Raw genomic sequence first — 17808 nt, 5'->3', positions numbered from 1 at the left:
CCACACAGCTGACCACAATGAGCTCTGTACGCCAGACAACGGTCCCCATGAAACCCAATCCGGCTAAGGAAGCAACTCTTCCCCCCCTCAACCCCGACTCTAGAAATAACCAGAGAACTTTTCCTGAAATCAAATATATTTCCTAGTTTTTTACTGAGCCATAACCGAGCTGGAGAGAGGAATATTTAGCTGTGAGATGAGTGGCAGATGTATCTTTTAAGTCGGCACACTCAACTCTATTTCTTTGCAGAAGCTGCATCAAAGCACCTTACGATACAGTGCAAAAAAACATGTTATCAGGGGGTTTCCCATTAAATAGACTTTGGCAGCCCACGACAGTTTCATAATCAACGGGGAAAAAAATATATATTTTTACACTTTTCATAATAACAGTAAAGATATATAACAGTGTATTTTTACACAGTCACATGACATTTTGTAACTACTGTATTTTATGTTTTGGCGAATTGGTGGCTAATTCATATGAATATGCGTGATCTCATTTGTACGTTTTCGATTCACATCATACAAATTCATAAACTGCTACCATGTAAATTAGTTACCCATGAGATCGGGTTTAGCAAAATCACAAAAGGTTGTGATTTATTTAACCCTCTGGTATTGTTCACTTGGGGGTCACACTTGTGTTCTTTGCGGTCAAAACTGACCGAACACCCGAAATCTAACTATTTTTATTTTCAGTAAAATAAATGTAATATATTTTTGTTCCATAATATTTTGTATTTTTTATTTTGAGAGAATTTCATGGTACTAGTTAATATTTATGCAATAATTATGATCAATAGTTTCAGATTTTGATATTACTTTTCATTTATGGCAGTATTTCATATTAAAATAGAGACAATGCCGTCAGATTAGTGCCATCTGGTCCGAGTAAAAAACGAAAAACATCTGCAATTCCATGTCTTAGCCACTAGATTCCATATAGCTCTATGTAAAAGGATAATAAACTCTTTTTAGGCATAAAGACTTATTTTTATTAAGTTGTGGATCTGGATATATATTTAGACATTCTCAAAAAAAATTTTGTTTGAAATGTTAGTTTTTGCATCATTTTGCACAGTCCAACCTGACCACTAAGAAAGGTATTTTGTTACACATAACATCAAAATTCAACAAAAATGAACAGGAATGCTTTATCAGTGATTAATCAATCTTATTTCAACCTCTTATTTGAGTCTTCTGGATCAATTTTGCCATATTGTTATAGCCACACCAGTTCATTTGTGTGTGTATAACAGTATATATATTGTGTGTGTGTCTCTGTGAGTGTGTTTGAGTGTGTGTGTCTGTTTTGTACTCTTGATGTTTTAGTGTGCAACCCCTTCCTTGGTGTCTGTGCTTTGACTGAATTTTTGGCCAAATTATTTGATTTTATTACATGCATTTGCAGAAACATGCTTTGTGTTACAGTCACACTAATTCATGTATGTGTGTCTGTGTGTGTGTGTGTGTGTGTGTGTGTGTGTGAGGGGGAGGGGGTCTATTATTGCATTTTTGATATTTTAGAGTGTAACCCCTACTGCTGTGCTGTCTTTTTCTGCATCGTGAATGATTTGTAGATTGCACACACAAAAAATTCTCTGTATTTTTGTGTATTTCCCATTCATTTCCAATGGAGATTATTTTTGACCGCGAACAACACAAGTGTGACTATATTTTTAACGGCCATTTAGCTTTTTCGAATCAAGTCCATGATTTATTTTTATTTTTTTGTGGTCACATAGCAACTGCCATAAAAGTCACCAAGTTTCGTACCATTCCGATGAAGTAGCAATTTTTCAAAATTCGAAACATTTTTTTTTCCTAAAATGACCGAACAGCACCAGAGGGTTAAATATGTAGGGCCAGATTTACTAAACAGGGCAAATTAGCGTTTATTACAGCGCAATTCCATAAAAGCGCCGATGGTAGGGGAAAATTATTTTGTGTGATTTACTGACAATGTGTCTCCTCTGTCGTGTCGTGTGTGTCATGTGTTCCCGCCTCATATGTCCTTATTTGGTTTGTTTCCTGTCCTTATTTAATGTGATTATTAGCTTATTCTGTTCCAGCTGTGTTTTTGTAATTAGCCTGTGTACTTAAGTTCCTGCCTGTTCAGTTTCGTGTGGTCTGGTTTACTTGTTACTCCCCGGTGTTCCTGTCTGTATCTACCTTGCCTTGTCTTGCCCTGCCTTGTTTGAAGTAAAGACTGTTATTTGAGTTTACATCCTCGTCTCATGTTCCTTGTTCCTCCCTGCTGTGTGCACCATGACACAATATGCACATTAAAGAGCACAGATGCAGCTAGATGATTTCCATAATGCCCAGCACAATCTCCCAAGAGCAACGCAAATTACCATCTGCTTTAAGACATGCTTTTTTGGGCATTAAATAATGGCGCAAATACTGGTAATTTGACGAACGCAAACGTTAGTAAATGACATTGTGTGATTCATTTTAATACTCTCCACCCATACATTTTGCGTCTGAAAGGGAAAACTCCTATATAAATGCATATTCAGTAAGGTCATAGTAAGGTTCGTTTACACATGAGTAGCTCATGATTCTGTGTTTTCAGCATCTTGGTTCACAGTAAATGCAGTGAACTCCACCTTTGCATGAGCTGCAATTTTAACATATATTTGGGAATTTGGGAACACTTGCAAGTGAATGAATTGAGACACACTATTGTAATTTTAATCAATATAATATACAATTAATATTTATATAATAAGTAATATGATTTTCAATTAATTTCCTAACAAAGTTAAAAACCTAGGTTGAATTTTTCTGTACATATACCAAATCTTACTAAAATGCATACACACCTAGAATAAGACAAGGGTGGCGTGTTAGTAGTGCAGTTATAAAATGTGTGTGTGTGAGTGTCTAGAAGAGCTGAATCTCTAAGCTTTGTTTGTTGAATGTGTCAAAGAGTTGAAACTCTTTATGTGAAGTAAAGAAGGAACTAATTAATCAGAAGTCACTTGTTGTGGTTGCCGGTTGGGTTGTACTGTTTGATAGATGATGAGTTTAAGTCATTGGCAGCAGTGTAAAACAGGAACAGGTCTTCAGTTGCATTTTAGCAGGGACCGGTATCAGGGTTGCTACTCGCCCCTATTGTCTGGATTTATTCTGTATTTTTCATGCACATTGTTTAATAAATGCACTAGGTTTTTACAGTGGTAGAATAACATAATACTGAACAAAACCAAATAAGTTTCACAAGAAATTGCAGAAAATCACCAAAATGGTGTTTGTTTGAACTACCTGTGTGAGTGCTAGAATTTAAAGTTTTGCTGTGTTCATGTGTGGCAGATCTAGTTAATGTTTTTGCCAGTTTGATTTCTGAATATAATGTACATGGAAAAGTGTGTTATGTTGCATAACCATTAGGGGATATGGTTGTCTTCTGGTTTCCCCTCTCGGCTTCCCGTTACTTGTCCTTGTCCTGTTCAAGAGAGTGTTGTCGAAACAGAAACCGGACGGCAGATGGAAGCTACAGGGCAGAGGCTATCGAGTGTTGAGTAGAGGGATTCAGAGAGAATGCAACAGGATCTGCAGATATGTCAGATGAAGGCATGTCAGGCAAGCATTATAGAGGTGATGGCTGGGTGTCAAGGGGTCTGAGCGTTCCTCTTGAACTGATGGATGCGAGGAAGTGGAGGTACCAGTGAGAGCAGGAACAGATTGAAGAAGTTGGATACATGAAGGGAAGCGACTGAAATAAGAAGCTCTTTGCATTCCTGGCCTGTGAGGAATTGCAGGGGAGTTGCAGTCTGAATGTGAAAATTGTATGTGAGATTTTTTTGTAAAAAAACTGTATGGTAAAATCTTTAAAGATAATATAATATAATAATATTTTAGTGTATTTAATGTTGCGTTTTGTACAGAAATGTTAATTTACACCCATACATCTCATGATCTGGTGCTTTCAGTGTTTCAGAGTCTCTGCATTGTCTGTGTTTAGCATGCAATTGAATAGGCAACTTGCACAGGTTGTGCTTTATTTTCACATTCACTTAATTTCCAACATTCTTGTAGAGAGATGATTACAGCATTTCACTGGATTCGTAAGAAAACAGTGTTTGTAACGGTCTTCTTGCAGTTTTCCACCAAAACGAAGGCTTGAGGGTTAAACATACAAGTTAAGAAATTAAAACATAACTATTGTAATTTGACTACCTTAGTTTAAAGTAGAATAATTCATATACTTATCATTAACAACTGAAGTCCAATTTGAAGTCAAGGTAAAAGTCAATACAAAGACATTTTTATTTAGTTTGGTCAATAAAAAGGGATTGAAGCTCTTAATTTTGCTCTCAGAGGGTACCAGATTGATGCATTTAACTTTAAAGTGTACAAAATAGAGGAACATGCCCCTGGACCCTGTGAGAAACACTGTGATATTATTACTGACGCTTGTTGTGTCTTGGCTGTATTTGGAGTGGACAACATTATAATTGACAATCAGCCTCAATTTATCCTTCCTCAGAGGATGCCCACACACAGACTACTTTGTCAGACTCTAATGCTGCTAATGCTCCCACTTTTGCAGAGATGTACATGCAATAGAATCAGCTCTGTTGGACATGCAAACAATTGAGTAAGTGTTCAATGAATAACTGGATGTGTATATTAAAGTTTAGATTAGTCATTTAAGTTCAGTTAGTCAAAGTTCAACTTCTAAAGCAGCAATACAAAGAACACAGTGCCTTACGACTCCCAGTGAGCAGTCCAATGGCAACAGTGGGATGAGATTTTTTTTTAAAAACCCACTGTATGGACAGCATCTGTGGCCTGTTGTTTAAAGATGGATGGCAGGACTTTTCTTTCCATATTCTCTCTCTGCATGTTTTGAACCTGTTTTGAGACTAAGTGTATTATTTATGAGTTTGTCTTCCATAAACTTCCGAATCAGCCTCACAATCCATGCCTTATGTCCTTGGGTAAGTTGCACACACACACACACACACACATACTATCCACTCAGAGCCTGTGGAGAAGAGAGGAAGGATAAGTTACAACCAAATATATGCTTTGCATATCTCCCATGACCAGTATGTATGTGTATATTTGAGGAAGTATGAGCTCGAGGGATCCATCAATACATCACAACTGTAGTGGCTCCGAGTGTGAGTGGAGAAACACTTCCAGATGTGATCCAGATAAGCACTTTTTTAAGGCTGGAAGAGAGTTTGACCATTCATCCAGAGCTCTGCTTATCGAAGTCATTTAAAAAGTCAAGGAATCTGTTTAATGCAGATCTCATCCTCTATTGTCTGCTCCTCACTCAATGGCACTCGCATAATCAGAGACAGAGAAATATCCTGCAGCAGATATAGAAAAGCCATCCTACTCTATGCCAATGCCACAGTTGTTTGGAAATGTTTCTGTAATGCTTGTAGTAGTAATGAGAGTTTTGGAGATTTTCAGAAAGTTTAGTAACAGTTTTGAATACTAAACAGGTTTTCTGAGCACTACAGCTGGGTGTACAGTGCAGTTACACATTAATAATCCTGTGTGTCATTACCAGGATGATCCACAACTATTTTTATGGTTTGTGAAAGCACGTCATGAGCTGTTTAACTGTCTGCTGTTCTTCAGAAAAATCTCTGCACTTTTTTTTATTTTCATCTTCTTGTGCCAGTTTCCTGCCAAAGCTATTGTTTTGGTTCGTCATGCTTGTCACGTGACACAGCAGCCACAATAGCACTGTATAACTGATATAAGGAAATATCTCGATTCTCAAACGTGTGCAAGTAAATGCATTTTGCACCTTTATAGTTTGTTATTTGATCTATAATGGGTGATGGGCGAAGTAGACTAAAAGTGTAATCTATTAACTACACATAAAACCCAACCTTTTACTTAAGTACCAGATATGGGTATCGTGCCATAAAATATTTTTAATATGACTGACTTTGTATTTAATGTGAATTTAATAACAATATTATGTTACTAATTATAACGCGTCTCTGGCTCAGCGCCAGCTAGCGAACGCAGATTTGAATGTAGCAGATGATGCTGTGCCACATCTAATCACAATAAGTGTGATTGTATCAAATATAAAAAAATATTTTTCGGCTAGTTTTTTGTCATTTTGAAACTGCATTCAAAATCCACTTGGATCAGAAATCTGAGGGGGCACTTTGAATGGGCATGATGCCTCTGCATACATACATACATACAATTTTTACAAACTAGGCGATAAAGATAAAAGTGAAAGTCTCAAAATATTTAAAACTATAATGGTATATCAGTGATACGATAACACTGACCGCACATGTTTCCTCTTGTGGATTATGGTTTACTTTATTGTTTAACTATGAATGTAATTTTTGACTGTACATAATTGGTATTTTCACTCTTCTCATCTCTCTTTGTGGTGTTCTTGATAAACTGCAGATGTCTTATTCAGATGCGTACATGATGTTTTTCAACCACACACCCCATGTGACTTCTCTAAACTTTGCCAGCAACATCTATAGTCAGTTCTATTGATATATTGTGGAGTGTATAGATGTTTTTGTGTTACACAGCAGATACCATATGATAAAAATAGCTTTGAGAAAATATGTTTTGTTTTGTTTTAGCTGGAAGCACTACTGTGAAGGGTGTGATTTCAAAACACACTCAGTCAAATAACTAATGAATGAGGTGTGTGTGTGGTGGAAAACAGAAGACTTTATCTCACAACAAAGGAAGTTTATAATTCAAGCATGAATGTGGTCGACAGCTTGTGTTCAACGGAACACACAAGTGTGTGTGTGTGAGAGTTTCTGTGTATGAGTGTGTGTTTTGAGTATCTCTCAACCTGTTCCTATAAAGAATGAATGTAGCATATGAGGTTGTGTTTCTGTTTGCATTTGAGTGTGTAAGACTCAACAGTAGGTGTGTGGTAGGTGTTTTTTTTTTTTTTTTTACACAAATTCATGTTTCTTTTATTTTTTCTACCACACTACCAGCTCTTCACCAGCTGTGCGTGTTGATTACTTTAATCCTGAGAGAAAAATCATTGTGATAACAGTGAATCCTGAGATGTCGCACTCAGTTGTTGGTTGGTAAATTATTGAATTGGAAATACTCGTTACTGTGGTGGAGTATATTTTCAGGAATTGAATTCTGTCAGCATTAATCACCGTCTGGTTGTTCCAAACTTGTATGAATTTCTTTGTTCTGCTGAAGACAAAAGAAGATATTTTGAAGAATATTTGTAACCAAGCAGTGGAGAGTAGCCATTACTAATTTTTTATATATTATGGAAATCAATGGCCACCACCAAATTTTTGGTTACTAAAAATCTTTTGTGCTCATCATAAGACAGAAACTCATACAGTTTTAAAACAGGTGAAGGGTTAGTAAATGATGACAGAACTTTTTTATGTTTTGTCTTTAAAGGGGTCATATGATGCGATTTCATGTTTTCCTTTGTCGTTGGAGTGTTACAAGCTGTTTGTGCATATATAAGATCTGTAAAGTTGCAAAGATTAAAGTCTAAAACCCAAAGAGATATTCTTTATAAAAGTTAAGACTCCACGCCCCCCTAAAACGGCTCATTCAAACACCCCCCCACATGTCTACGTCACTGTGTGGGAAGATTTGCATAACACCGCCCAAACATATACACAAAGAAAGAAGGCGTAACTTTTATTCTCGCTGTAGTATTGTTGTTGCCGCCGCCATGTCGTGGAGACGCTGTATGTTTCGTTGTGAAAGTGAAAGTACTTTGTTTGGCCTTCCAAATGAGTACATAACTAGAAATCAGTGGTTAAGTTACATTTACAACACTGTTCCAGAACAGTTCAACCCAAATATTAGAGTGTGTGCAGCGCATTTTACGGAGGACTATTTCCTGATCCTGGGGAGAGTAGCCTACAATGTGAACACTATGGCTATGAACACTATAAAGTGGGGCAATTCCAACATCGCAAAGACGGTCTGGTGCTTTTGACTCACAGCCTGCAAGTACATTTCGATATCTAAAGAATTTACTACTGACTATTCAAATGCGAGTTTTGAGCAGTGTAGAGTAGTGCTTGTTTGACATTTCTACGATCACAAATGCAGACATGGTGTTATGTTTAGGCGGCATGGCGCAGAGTCATCGTGCTGGGACACGGCATCACAACATGGTAAGGGGCGTAACATTTCCGTCACACGAATGAGGTATTCGGCCAATCACAACGCACTGGATAGCTGGCCAATCAGAGCACACCTCGCTTCTCAGAACGATGAGCTTTGTAGAAATCGGCGTGTTTCAGAAAGGCGGAGCATAGAGGAGCAACGATAATGTACAGTATGTGGAAAATAATGTGTTTTTTAAACCTCAAACCATGTAAACACATTGCATTACACCAAATACACAAAATAATGTTCTTTTTAGCAACATCATATGACCCCTTTAAATGCTAAGATCTTTACAAGTTGACTTTACAATGAATCTATAAACACTGCTTGTATTATACATGATCTTGCAAATTACTGTTTAAAATTATTTGGGGAATGCACACTAAAATTAACAGGATCCAGGACAAAATCTGAGGACAAAATTCATTGTGACGTCACACTGTGGATGTGTCAGCATTGACTCACCACCACATTAACACATCATCATCTACTTTTACAGAATGTAATTTTTAATTAAGTTTTTAACTAATTTTAGGTTTTTAATTAGTTTCAGTTTGTGGTGCCTCAAGCCCTACATTTTTAAACTGCCGTTTCAAATTAAAATAGTTTGGTTCAAGGCGCACATGAAGAACGTGCAAGAACGCGTCCTTAGTGGGTGATGTGGTTTTTGTAAAGACAAGTGTGATTTTGTTTTTTTTTTTTTTTTTTTTTTTTTTTTTTTTGGTGGGTTGGTTGTTGATGGAGAGCTGATGTTGTTTGCTGATAGCAAAGCAGAGTCAAGTACTATACCATAATCCCTCTGGATTTGAGGCATTCCTATTTTCTCCCGTCCATTGCCCTGCCAGTCATAATGTCATTTTGATATACCTAACGTAAGGCCCTATGAAACCCTTTTTTTCTTTCCCAAATTGAGTTTTAGTTTTATTAACATGTTTCCACGTTTAATTTTTCTGGATTCAGTTTTAATTGGTTGAATAAAATTCCAATGATGTGTAATCAAATTGCATAAAACTTTAATCATCCAGTTCATCTTTTAAAATGGAATTAGTTTGACTTTCAACACCCTTTTTTGGCAAACACAAGTGCTGCACAAAAGAGGTTTACTTTTCAATTAAAAAAATAGAATTTGAAAAATTGTGATATTCCTGAAAAAAAAACTCATGCTGTCACGTAGAAATAATATTCACAGATGCTAGTTTTGATCAAGTTTATAGTCCTACTTTTGATTTATACACATCAATTTTGCCAAATTCTTTGACATTCCGTGTTGTACAGTAAATTCTGTTTTTATGACCGTCCATGTAATCCTCCATTGTGACCCACTGATATTAATATAAAGCCTCTCTCATAGCCCGTCTGGAGCTTAAGTTCTTATGTTTCACTAAGATACACAAACCACACTACACTGAAGCTCTGGACCACAACAATACTGCAAAACTGATGAGATTAATGAAATAGTTCACCCAAATATGAAAGATCTGTCATCGGTTACAAATCCTCATGTCATTCCAAAGCCAGACTTTGTTCACAATGGAGATATATTTAATGAAAACAGAGATTTCTTTACCTCCATTGAAGGTCCATGCATCAAAATTTCATAAAAAGATCTTGAATGAAATCCATATTGATGCTCATTGATCAACACGCATAAACAAAGCCCATCAAATATGGTAAATAGAAGCTCAGCCATGCTTGCTTGACACTTGGGAACCAATGAGGTTTGTTCTCGCACATCAAGGAACTATGGCTGAGCTTCTACTTAGCATATTTGATGTGCTTTGTCTATGTACGTTAACCGCTTGATTCATATGGATTTCTTGCACTCTCATTTGACGCCTTCAAATTTTGAGTGAATGGATTTTCAAAGTAAGGGAAGAAATCTCCCAGGTTTCATTAAAAATGTAACCATTTGTGTTTCAAAACAAAAGTCTAACGGGTTTGCAATGACATGAGGGTGATTAAATGATTGAATTTTCAATTTTGGGTGAACTAACACAAGTACAAGTGAAACACCAACTCTGTATATTTTGTCTATAATATAGATTAAGTAATATAATATTAAGTCGCTGGGGTATATTTGTAGCAATAGCCAAAAATACAATGTATGGGTCAAAATTATAAATTTTTAATTTTATGCCAAAAATCATTAGGATATTAAGTAAAGATCATGTTCCATGAAGATATTTTGTAAATTTCCTACCGTAAATATATCAAAACTTCATTTTTGATTGGTAATATGCATTGCTAAGAACTTCATTTGGACAGCTTTAAAGGCGATTTTCTCAGTATTTAGATTTTTTTGCACCCTCAGATTCCAGATTTTCTGTTCAATAGTTGTATCTCGGCCAAATATTGTCCTATCATAACAAACCATACAGCAATGGAAAGCTTATTTATTCTGCTTTCAGATGATGTATAAATCTGAATTTAGAAAAATTGACACTTATGACTGGTTTTGTGGTCCAGGGTTACATATTTACCTCTATGTTCGCAACTCTTTGCACATTTTCTTTGTGCTGCAAATGCTGCATATTATTTATAAATAAATGTACATGTAAAGCACAATACAACTGATAGACCAACCCAGCCTACAGAAGTACTATCTACAGTGTCTGCATATGTGTGTGTGCTGTATATATATTTAAAACATTTTTACAGCGCTCCGATTTTTTGGATCTTATTTATTTGTGCAAGTGCTCAGCTGTAGGGGGAAGGATTGTGTGTGTGTGTGTGTGGTGCACGTTATGGAGAGACAGAGGCCGACCACTCTAATTGCGTCTCTCAGATGTGGTTCGGCTGTACGTGGGCAGAGTGCAGACTTTTCAAGCAGTTCCAGACAGTAGACATACCAGTGTGTGTAAGAAGGATGTTTTGTGCAAGGGCGTGGACAAGTGGAGAGAAAATATCCCAACTGACCACGGGAATCCCACCCATACCACACCCTCTGAGGCCAAGAGCTGTCTCTCTTTCTGCCTCTTTCTTTCTGAAGATGCCTTACACTGCTGATAACAACTGTTACCGTTCTGTGCAGTAGTTTTACATCATTAGATTGGAATATTAATAATATTCAAATTCTGCAGAAATCAAACACCAAAAAGGTGTAAAAAAAAGCTCTTTCATGAGAGATGGCTTTAGGGTCTGATTTTGTGAGAAATGTGATAAGCTAATTGCGATATAATGTTGTTAGTAGTGTTGACAAATTCACTGTAAATAGTTAAATTAGCTATAAATAATTAACGTTGACATCATCTTTAAATAAAATGTCAAATGCAGCTGCTAAGGGAATGACAACTGCCATCCATCAATCCAATGAAAAAAATGAGGAGCCACAAACGGTGCGGATGCATACTGAAGGAGAGTGTGTCTCATTCAACTGTGCACAAACAAAAAATGTTCTCTGCATACAATGTAAAATATACTAAAATCATGCTTGAAAAAAATGGTGCTATATAGCACTAAAAGTGGTTCTTGGCTCGTAATCATAGGGGAACCACTTGTGCTGGTGCTATACAGCACCTTTGTCAAATGGTGCTATGTAGAACCATAAGAGGTGACATATTGCATTGTATTTCTTCAACAAAAATGGTGCTAAACAGCACCAACAGTGGTTCCTTAGCTCGTAAAGAACCTTTAAAGGGGCTTAACAGGTTCTTTGTATGGCAGTGGTGCTATATAGCACCTTTATCACCCCAAAGAACCACCGAAGAACCATACAGGAGCTTAACAGGTTCTGTATATGGTAGCGTGCTATATAGTCCCTCAGTCATGCCGAAGAACCACTGAAGAACCATACAGCAGCTTAACAGGTTCTGTAGTGTGCTATATAGTGAAGTGAAGTGAAGTGACATACTGCCTACACACACCCGGAGCAGTGTGCAGCCATTTATGCTGCGGCGCCCGGGGAGCAGTTGGGGGTTCGGTGCCTTGCTCAAGGGCACCTCAGTCGTGGTATTGAGGGTGGAGAGAGCTCTGGACATTCACTCCACCCACCTACAATCCCTGCCGGCCCGAGACTCGAACCCGCAACCTTTGGATTACGAGTCCGACTCTCTAACCATTAGGCCACGACTTCCCCTTTTAGTGTGTTTTGTAACTTTTATTAGGTTTGATATCTCTCCATTTTTATTGGTTTGCCATTTTTCTAGTACATCTGCATTTACAAATGAACTTAAATGGTTACAGTTGTAATAATGGTGCGTTTATGAAGCAAACTAAATGAAAATGCCCCCGCACAGCCTCATACACAACTCAAACACACTCACATTCATACATTGACTAAAATATCCTGCAGACACAACTCAAACAGTGGTATTCTCTCATCACCATCCATCCATTCTATCTTTCTGTGATGTCTTAAACATTTCACACCCACTTTGTCTTTACACTCGTGAGAAAAACACTCCTCATGACTGCACATACACTCTTGGAAACATTTTTTACCTTTAGGGGTACAACAGCTCGTCACTGGGACAGTGCATCTTTGCACCTTCTTTAAGGGAGCATGTTAGTGCATTAGAGTATTAGTGACAGTGTATGAAGAAGCACTGTGTACTTTTTTAAAATACATACAGTATATAAATTGTTCTAATATGGGATTTTTTCAAACTATAATTTCTATTAGTTTTTGTAAATAGGTTTAAGCAGATGGTAAGGGAAAATGGGCCAGCAAGTGTCCAGCATACATGAGAAATACTGTTCAAAAAGCATCCTAGGATGAGATAATGTCCAGCATGAGCAGAGCTGTAATCTAGGCAGAAGTGGGCTACTCTGAAGAAACTCAAATATAACATTTAAATTAGTTTTTGGTCATTTCATAATGCTTATGTGTCCATTTAATTCAAAGTTTCAATATGTTAAAATATGGTAATAAAAAGTAAGTCGGTGTGTTCAAATTTTTGACTGATAGTAGGCTAAGTGGTCATGTGATCTTGTGTAGAATCACATAAACATGTAGACTGTGCAGTATGACAATATAACATGGATTAGTGTGTGTGTGTGTGTGTGTGTTAGGGTATTCCCTATAGGGTATAACCTAGTATTCCCTACATTATTATACATATACACAAAGGTAGTAATACCAGTAAATTTTTAACTAGTGGGGATATTTTTTGGTAAAACAACTCATAAATCAAGTTTTTTTGAAAACCTGAAAATACAGAAACTTTTGTGTGATGGGTAGGGTTAGGGTAACTAGATAGAAAAATACTGTTTGTAAAGTAGAAAAAAACATTGTCTATGGAGAGTCCCTGTAAAACATGGAAACCAGTATGAGTCTGTATTTTTAGCTGAGTTTACATGAGAGGGTTTCAGTCTTTGCGTGTTGGGAATGGAAACCAGCAGCTGCCCATTGATGCTCATCTTGTGTGTCTTGCACAGTGAGAGTACTTCACTCTTTCTGCTCATTCACATTTGTTGTGTATTTCTCTTCAGGGGGCGGCATAATGTCTTCCTTAGAACAGTTTTCTAGAAAAAAAAGGGGAAAAAAAACCCTATTACAATCAACAAAACTGTCTACATATCTACAAGTTTCAGAGAGGAAAAAAAAAACTGTGAATAACAAACTTTCTGAAACTATTTATTTGTCATTGCCAAATTATACACACAGTAAAAAAAATTCTAAACTATGGTAGTTTAGAGAGACTCATTTATGCTATTTCCAGTGATTTATTTTATTAAATTTTTTTACTCCTATTGCCATTCCCATAGTAACAGAAGATCCTCTGGCTGAAAAAAAAGATGTTTTCAGGGCTGTCAAAGTTACCATGTGAAGTTAACACATTAATGAAATATGTCAAATAGTCCAGATTTACAGTTCACCTAATAACCAGTAAATATGTTCCATATAATAATTTAATATTTTGCTTTGATATAAATTACTATAGTTTTTAGTTTAATTTGACTTCTGGAACAACTGTTTTCACACGTTTTTTTCTCAAAATATTTGAACGTTTTAATTCAAATGTTTTGATTACACATATACACCTGTGGGGTGGTATCATTTTTTGGGTTCCTTGTCAAAAAAGTGTGAAACCCCCAAGAGTGGGGCACTGCTGTACTCAGTCTGTGTAGTAAAATGTGTCAGTAAAGATATCTGCTGGCGATTCCTCGGGTGATGTGGGCTGTCTGTGGTTAAACATTAGATAACGGTCATGTGTAGGGGTGCAGCTCGCATACACATACTGTTGAGTCTTTGTCTGTAGATTCACACTACACAGCCACATGCACACAATCACAGTCTCATCTGAGAGATGAAGAGTGTTGTGAGATTGTCTGTCTGTGAAAGGGACGTCTGCAGTCTTGTCAGTGTCATTAAGCCTGCGGCTGCTGTGAAGCACCACAGGAAAAGCCTTATTAAGCTGCTCCCTGCGGATACAGCCCTACAGGAGCTGTCTGTCTACCCAGCAGCCCCAGCGGGACTGCGGCTCACAGGCGTCTAGCACACAGGTGGAGGATTGAGCCCAGCCCCCAGAGGATGCAAACGGCTGTGACTGTTTAAAGACTGTTTAGAGACGCGCATATATCACTCCTTTAGTAGACATGTTATCTGTGTGTGTGCTGAGTTGACTGCCTGCTGTGACTGACACTGAGTGACAATAGCACCTGGCACACAACAAAAAGATCTGCTCCCTACACCCCCCCCCCCCCTCCCCCCCAACTATACTTGCTAAAATATACTTCTTTTTCACAAGGGACTACTACTGCTACTACTATTACATAATTTGCAATCACCAGTCCTATTTGGCACCCTTTTTGCCTTCAGCATTGATGAGCTAATAATGTGATATTGTAATATGCATTAAAAAAATATTCAATATCGGATGGATTTTTACTAGATGTGTACCAGTGCACTATGATTTGTCTTATCTGTGAACAATCCATGTGATTCTGCTGTCAATTTTGGCCTAGATAAGTTATCTCAGACAGTAGTATGATGCTACCTTTTAGATCAACCTTCTCATGAGGATCATTCGCTTAAAATTGCTGTCTAGGTATTGCAACAAAGTGTATATCATAATATCTGTTCTTATATTCTATGTATTTTTACAAACAATGTCTGTTTAATTTTTTCAACAGATTCATCTAAAGAATCGTCCAGAGAGAAGAAGGAGAAAGACTCTGGTAAAGAGAAGGAGTCTAAGGTGGAATCCTTGAAAGAATCCAAAAGAGAGGCTACAAAAGATTCAAAGGAACCCGCAAAGGACAAGGAGTCAACCAGAGAGAAAGAGCCATCAAAGGAGTCTGGGAAGGAGAAGACAAAGGTGTCCAGGAAGTCCTCAGTGAAGGTCAAAGAGAAGAAGTCAGAGGCAGGAGACGGTTAAAAACATTGGCAGCTGCTGCACTGATACAATTCTTTGGCTTTTTATTAGTCGTGTGTCTGTGGAAAGGTTAATACCTCATCCTGATGTTTTTTCTGTAATTCTAGAGTTGATCGTATAGTGGCAGAAAAAAAAAAGTGCACGTTTTCACTCTCTTTGAGGGCAAGTGGACATGTAGGATGGGTTTATATTTAAACTCAGCTGTCTGCCACTGCAGCATGTAGTCTGTGTGTCCATCATCTCCTATTGCTCAGAAAGCCACCTCCACAGCTGGCGTGACGTGTGATCACGGGCACCACGCTCCGCTGAGATGGCCAAGAATAACCACACCACCTTATCTCTGCTGTCTGTTTGTGTGACATTCAGAATTCAAAGAGCTTTTTAAATTCCAATCCCATTTCTGAATTTGAATTGAGGTCGCAAACAGGATGCAGAACTGGAATTCAAACTGAAATAGAATGAAATTCATATGGAAGTGTAGTTTTAAATTATTCATTTTATTTCTCAGGATGAAAGACGTGTTATCAAATCAACTCTTGAATTAAATTTTCTTTCTTTTTCAATTCTTAAATTCTGAATTTTGCACAACACTCTTGTGGGTGTTTGTCTCTCTTTCTTCATGATGTGGGAGAGTGAGACATGCAGTTTCTTATAAACACACTTATATAGAGAGTCCGAGGCCATAGCAGTGGATAATCATGTACAGACTATTTTTATAGTTTTCAGATATATGTGGTCTTAGAAAAAGCAGTATTTGTTGATCATTTTGTCTCGTTCCTTATCTGTAGAAAATGTTTTGCATATGTCAATAATCTATACCTTTACATTGTAAGAGTCATCAGAAACATTCATAATACAAAAATATCACATCGTGTTACATTTTATATCAAGATTCTTATTCGTAGTACCTTTATTATTATTATGTTCCGTGTTCCAGTTGTTGAATCAATATTAACATTCATACTAATAGATTTTAATGTGATCTTTTGGTATCTATCAGCTGTGTATTCTGAGGAAACATTTCCCTTTAAACCTGAAACATGAGAGAGATCAAGCTCTCTCTGTAAATCAATTACACTTTCAAATGAGGCAATACAAATGTCACTCAATAATACAACTTACAAATATTAAAATGTATTAAAAATGCTCCAGTGAGATGGTAAACTGTTTTGTGGGTGTGGGTCTGTGTGGACCAAGATTAGATGTTTAATGGAGTTTTTGTGGTTTTACATGCATTGTTTCTGTATTATGTTGCCTCATTTTGGCAACTTGATAGGGCCATTTGTCTAGATAATAATGTCTCCCCTCCGTACAAAATCATCCTTACAGTGCTGATCTGTGCGGCTAGAAATGAGTCATATATCCCACATCTATACATAGTCAGTGTAAATCATACTACAGACTAAAGCAGCGATTTCCAGCTGGGGGTATTTTGAAATATTTTTAACACGTAAAACCAAAATTATAACTGTTTTTTAGTTGTTGTCTTCACATCGACTACATTATTTTACAGTGAGAGTGGCGGCATTCTGGAGACACAAGCAGCAGCGACTGTTAGCGATGCAACAAAAGTTCAGCAGAACTCAACATAGAAGTGATATGGCAATTAACCAATAGGAGTGCAGAAAGTGATCTGCTGCTTGATACAGTGGCTGCATCCAAATATGCCTACTTCCCTACTATATAGAAGTACATGTAATGTACATATACAGGAGATGCAATAGATGAATAATATGTCCAAACTTCACACTATTCATAAAACGGTAGGCGAAAAGTACCTAGATGACCTACTACTTCCGGTGAGATTCTTAAGTACATTTCCAGTGGACACTTTAGTATCCTATGAGTCCCATGAGATTTGCAAACGCAACTGATACTGTAGGCCACATGACAATGACAACAATACTACATTCATGCAACACACATTCATACTATACAGAACATACGTTTTTTTTAATGTTCGCATAGTAAACAATTTTGAGAGAGTATACAATTTTGTGTGTTTTTCCACAGCTTTACCCAGCTTGCCCCACCCTTAAGCATAGCCCCTAGAGAGCTAAAGCAAATCGGGTAAAGTGGTTGGAAAATGGCCACTGATGGGAAAACATCCACACAGTAAGGACTGTATACGCATGCTGTGTGCATGCTGATGTCAAAATTTTCATCGCACAATGTGCGCATAAAAACTAAACTATATTTTGGGATAAACTAGTAACTTGTCCACTAATGCCATTTAACCAATGTAAGTATCCATTTTAAGATATGCGATTAACATGCAATTAACTATCTGAGCTTGAATAAAAGAGAGACCGTTGAGTGTTAAGACACATTTAAATACAGTTGTATAGTTGGTTGGTTT

The 17808-nt window shown here is 37.1% G+C and overlaps 1 protein-coding gene across 2 annotated transcripts in view; it reads left to right on the top strand.

Annotated features, from left to right (window-relative positions):
- The window catches only part of LOC306887457 (protein PTHB1-like), a 101669-nt gene extending 85053 nt beyond the window's left edge, over positions 1–16616 (top strand). Inside the window, exon 23 of one of the 2 annotated variants that reach the window (XM_079445191.1) lies at positions 15208–16616. In XM_079445191.1, coding sequence (XP_079301317.1) covers positions 15208–15452 — 245 coding nt within the window. In that variant the 3' untranslated portion in view covers positions 15453–16616. The remainder of the gene's footprint in view (positions 1–15207) is intronic. The other variant, XM_079445192.1, reaches the window with a different exon arrangement.
- Positions 16617–17808: the final 1192 nt, after the last annotated feature.

The sequence above is a fragment of the Barbus barbus genome (assembly GCF_936440315.1).
Source record: "Barbus barbus genome assembly, chromosome: 21".
NCBI classification, from domain to species: Eukaryota; Metazoa; Chordata; class Actinopteri; order Cypriniformes; family Cyprinidae; genus Barbus; species Barbus barbus.
This window is presented reverse-complemented; position numbering and strand designations above follow the sequence as displayed.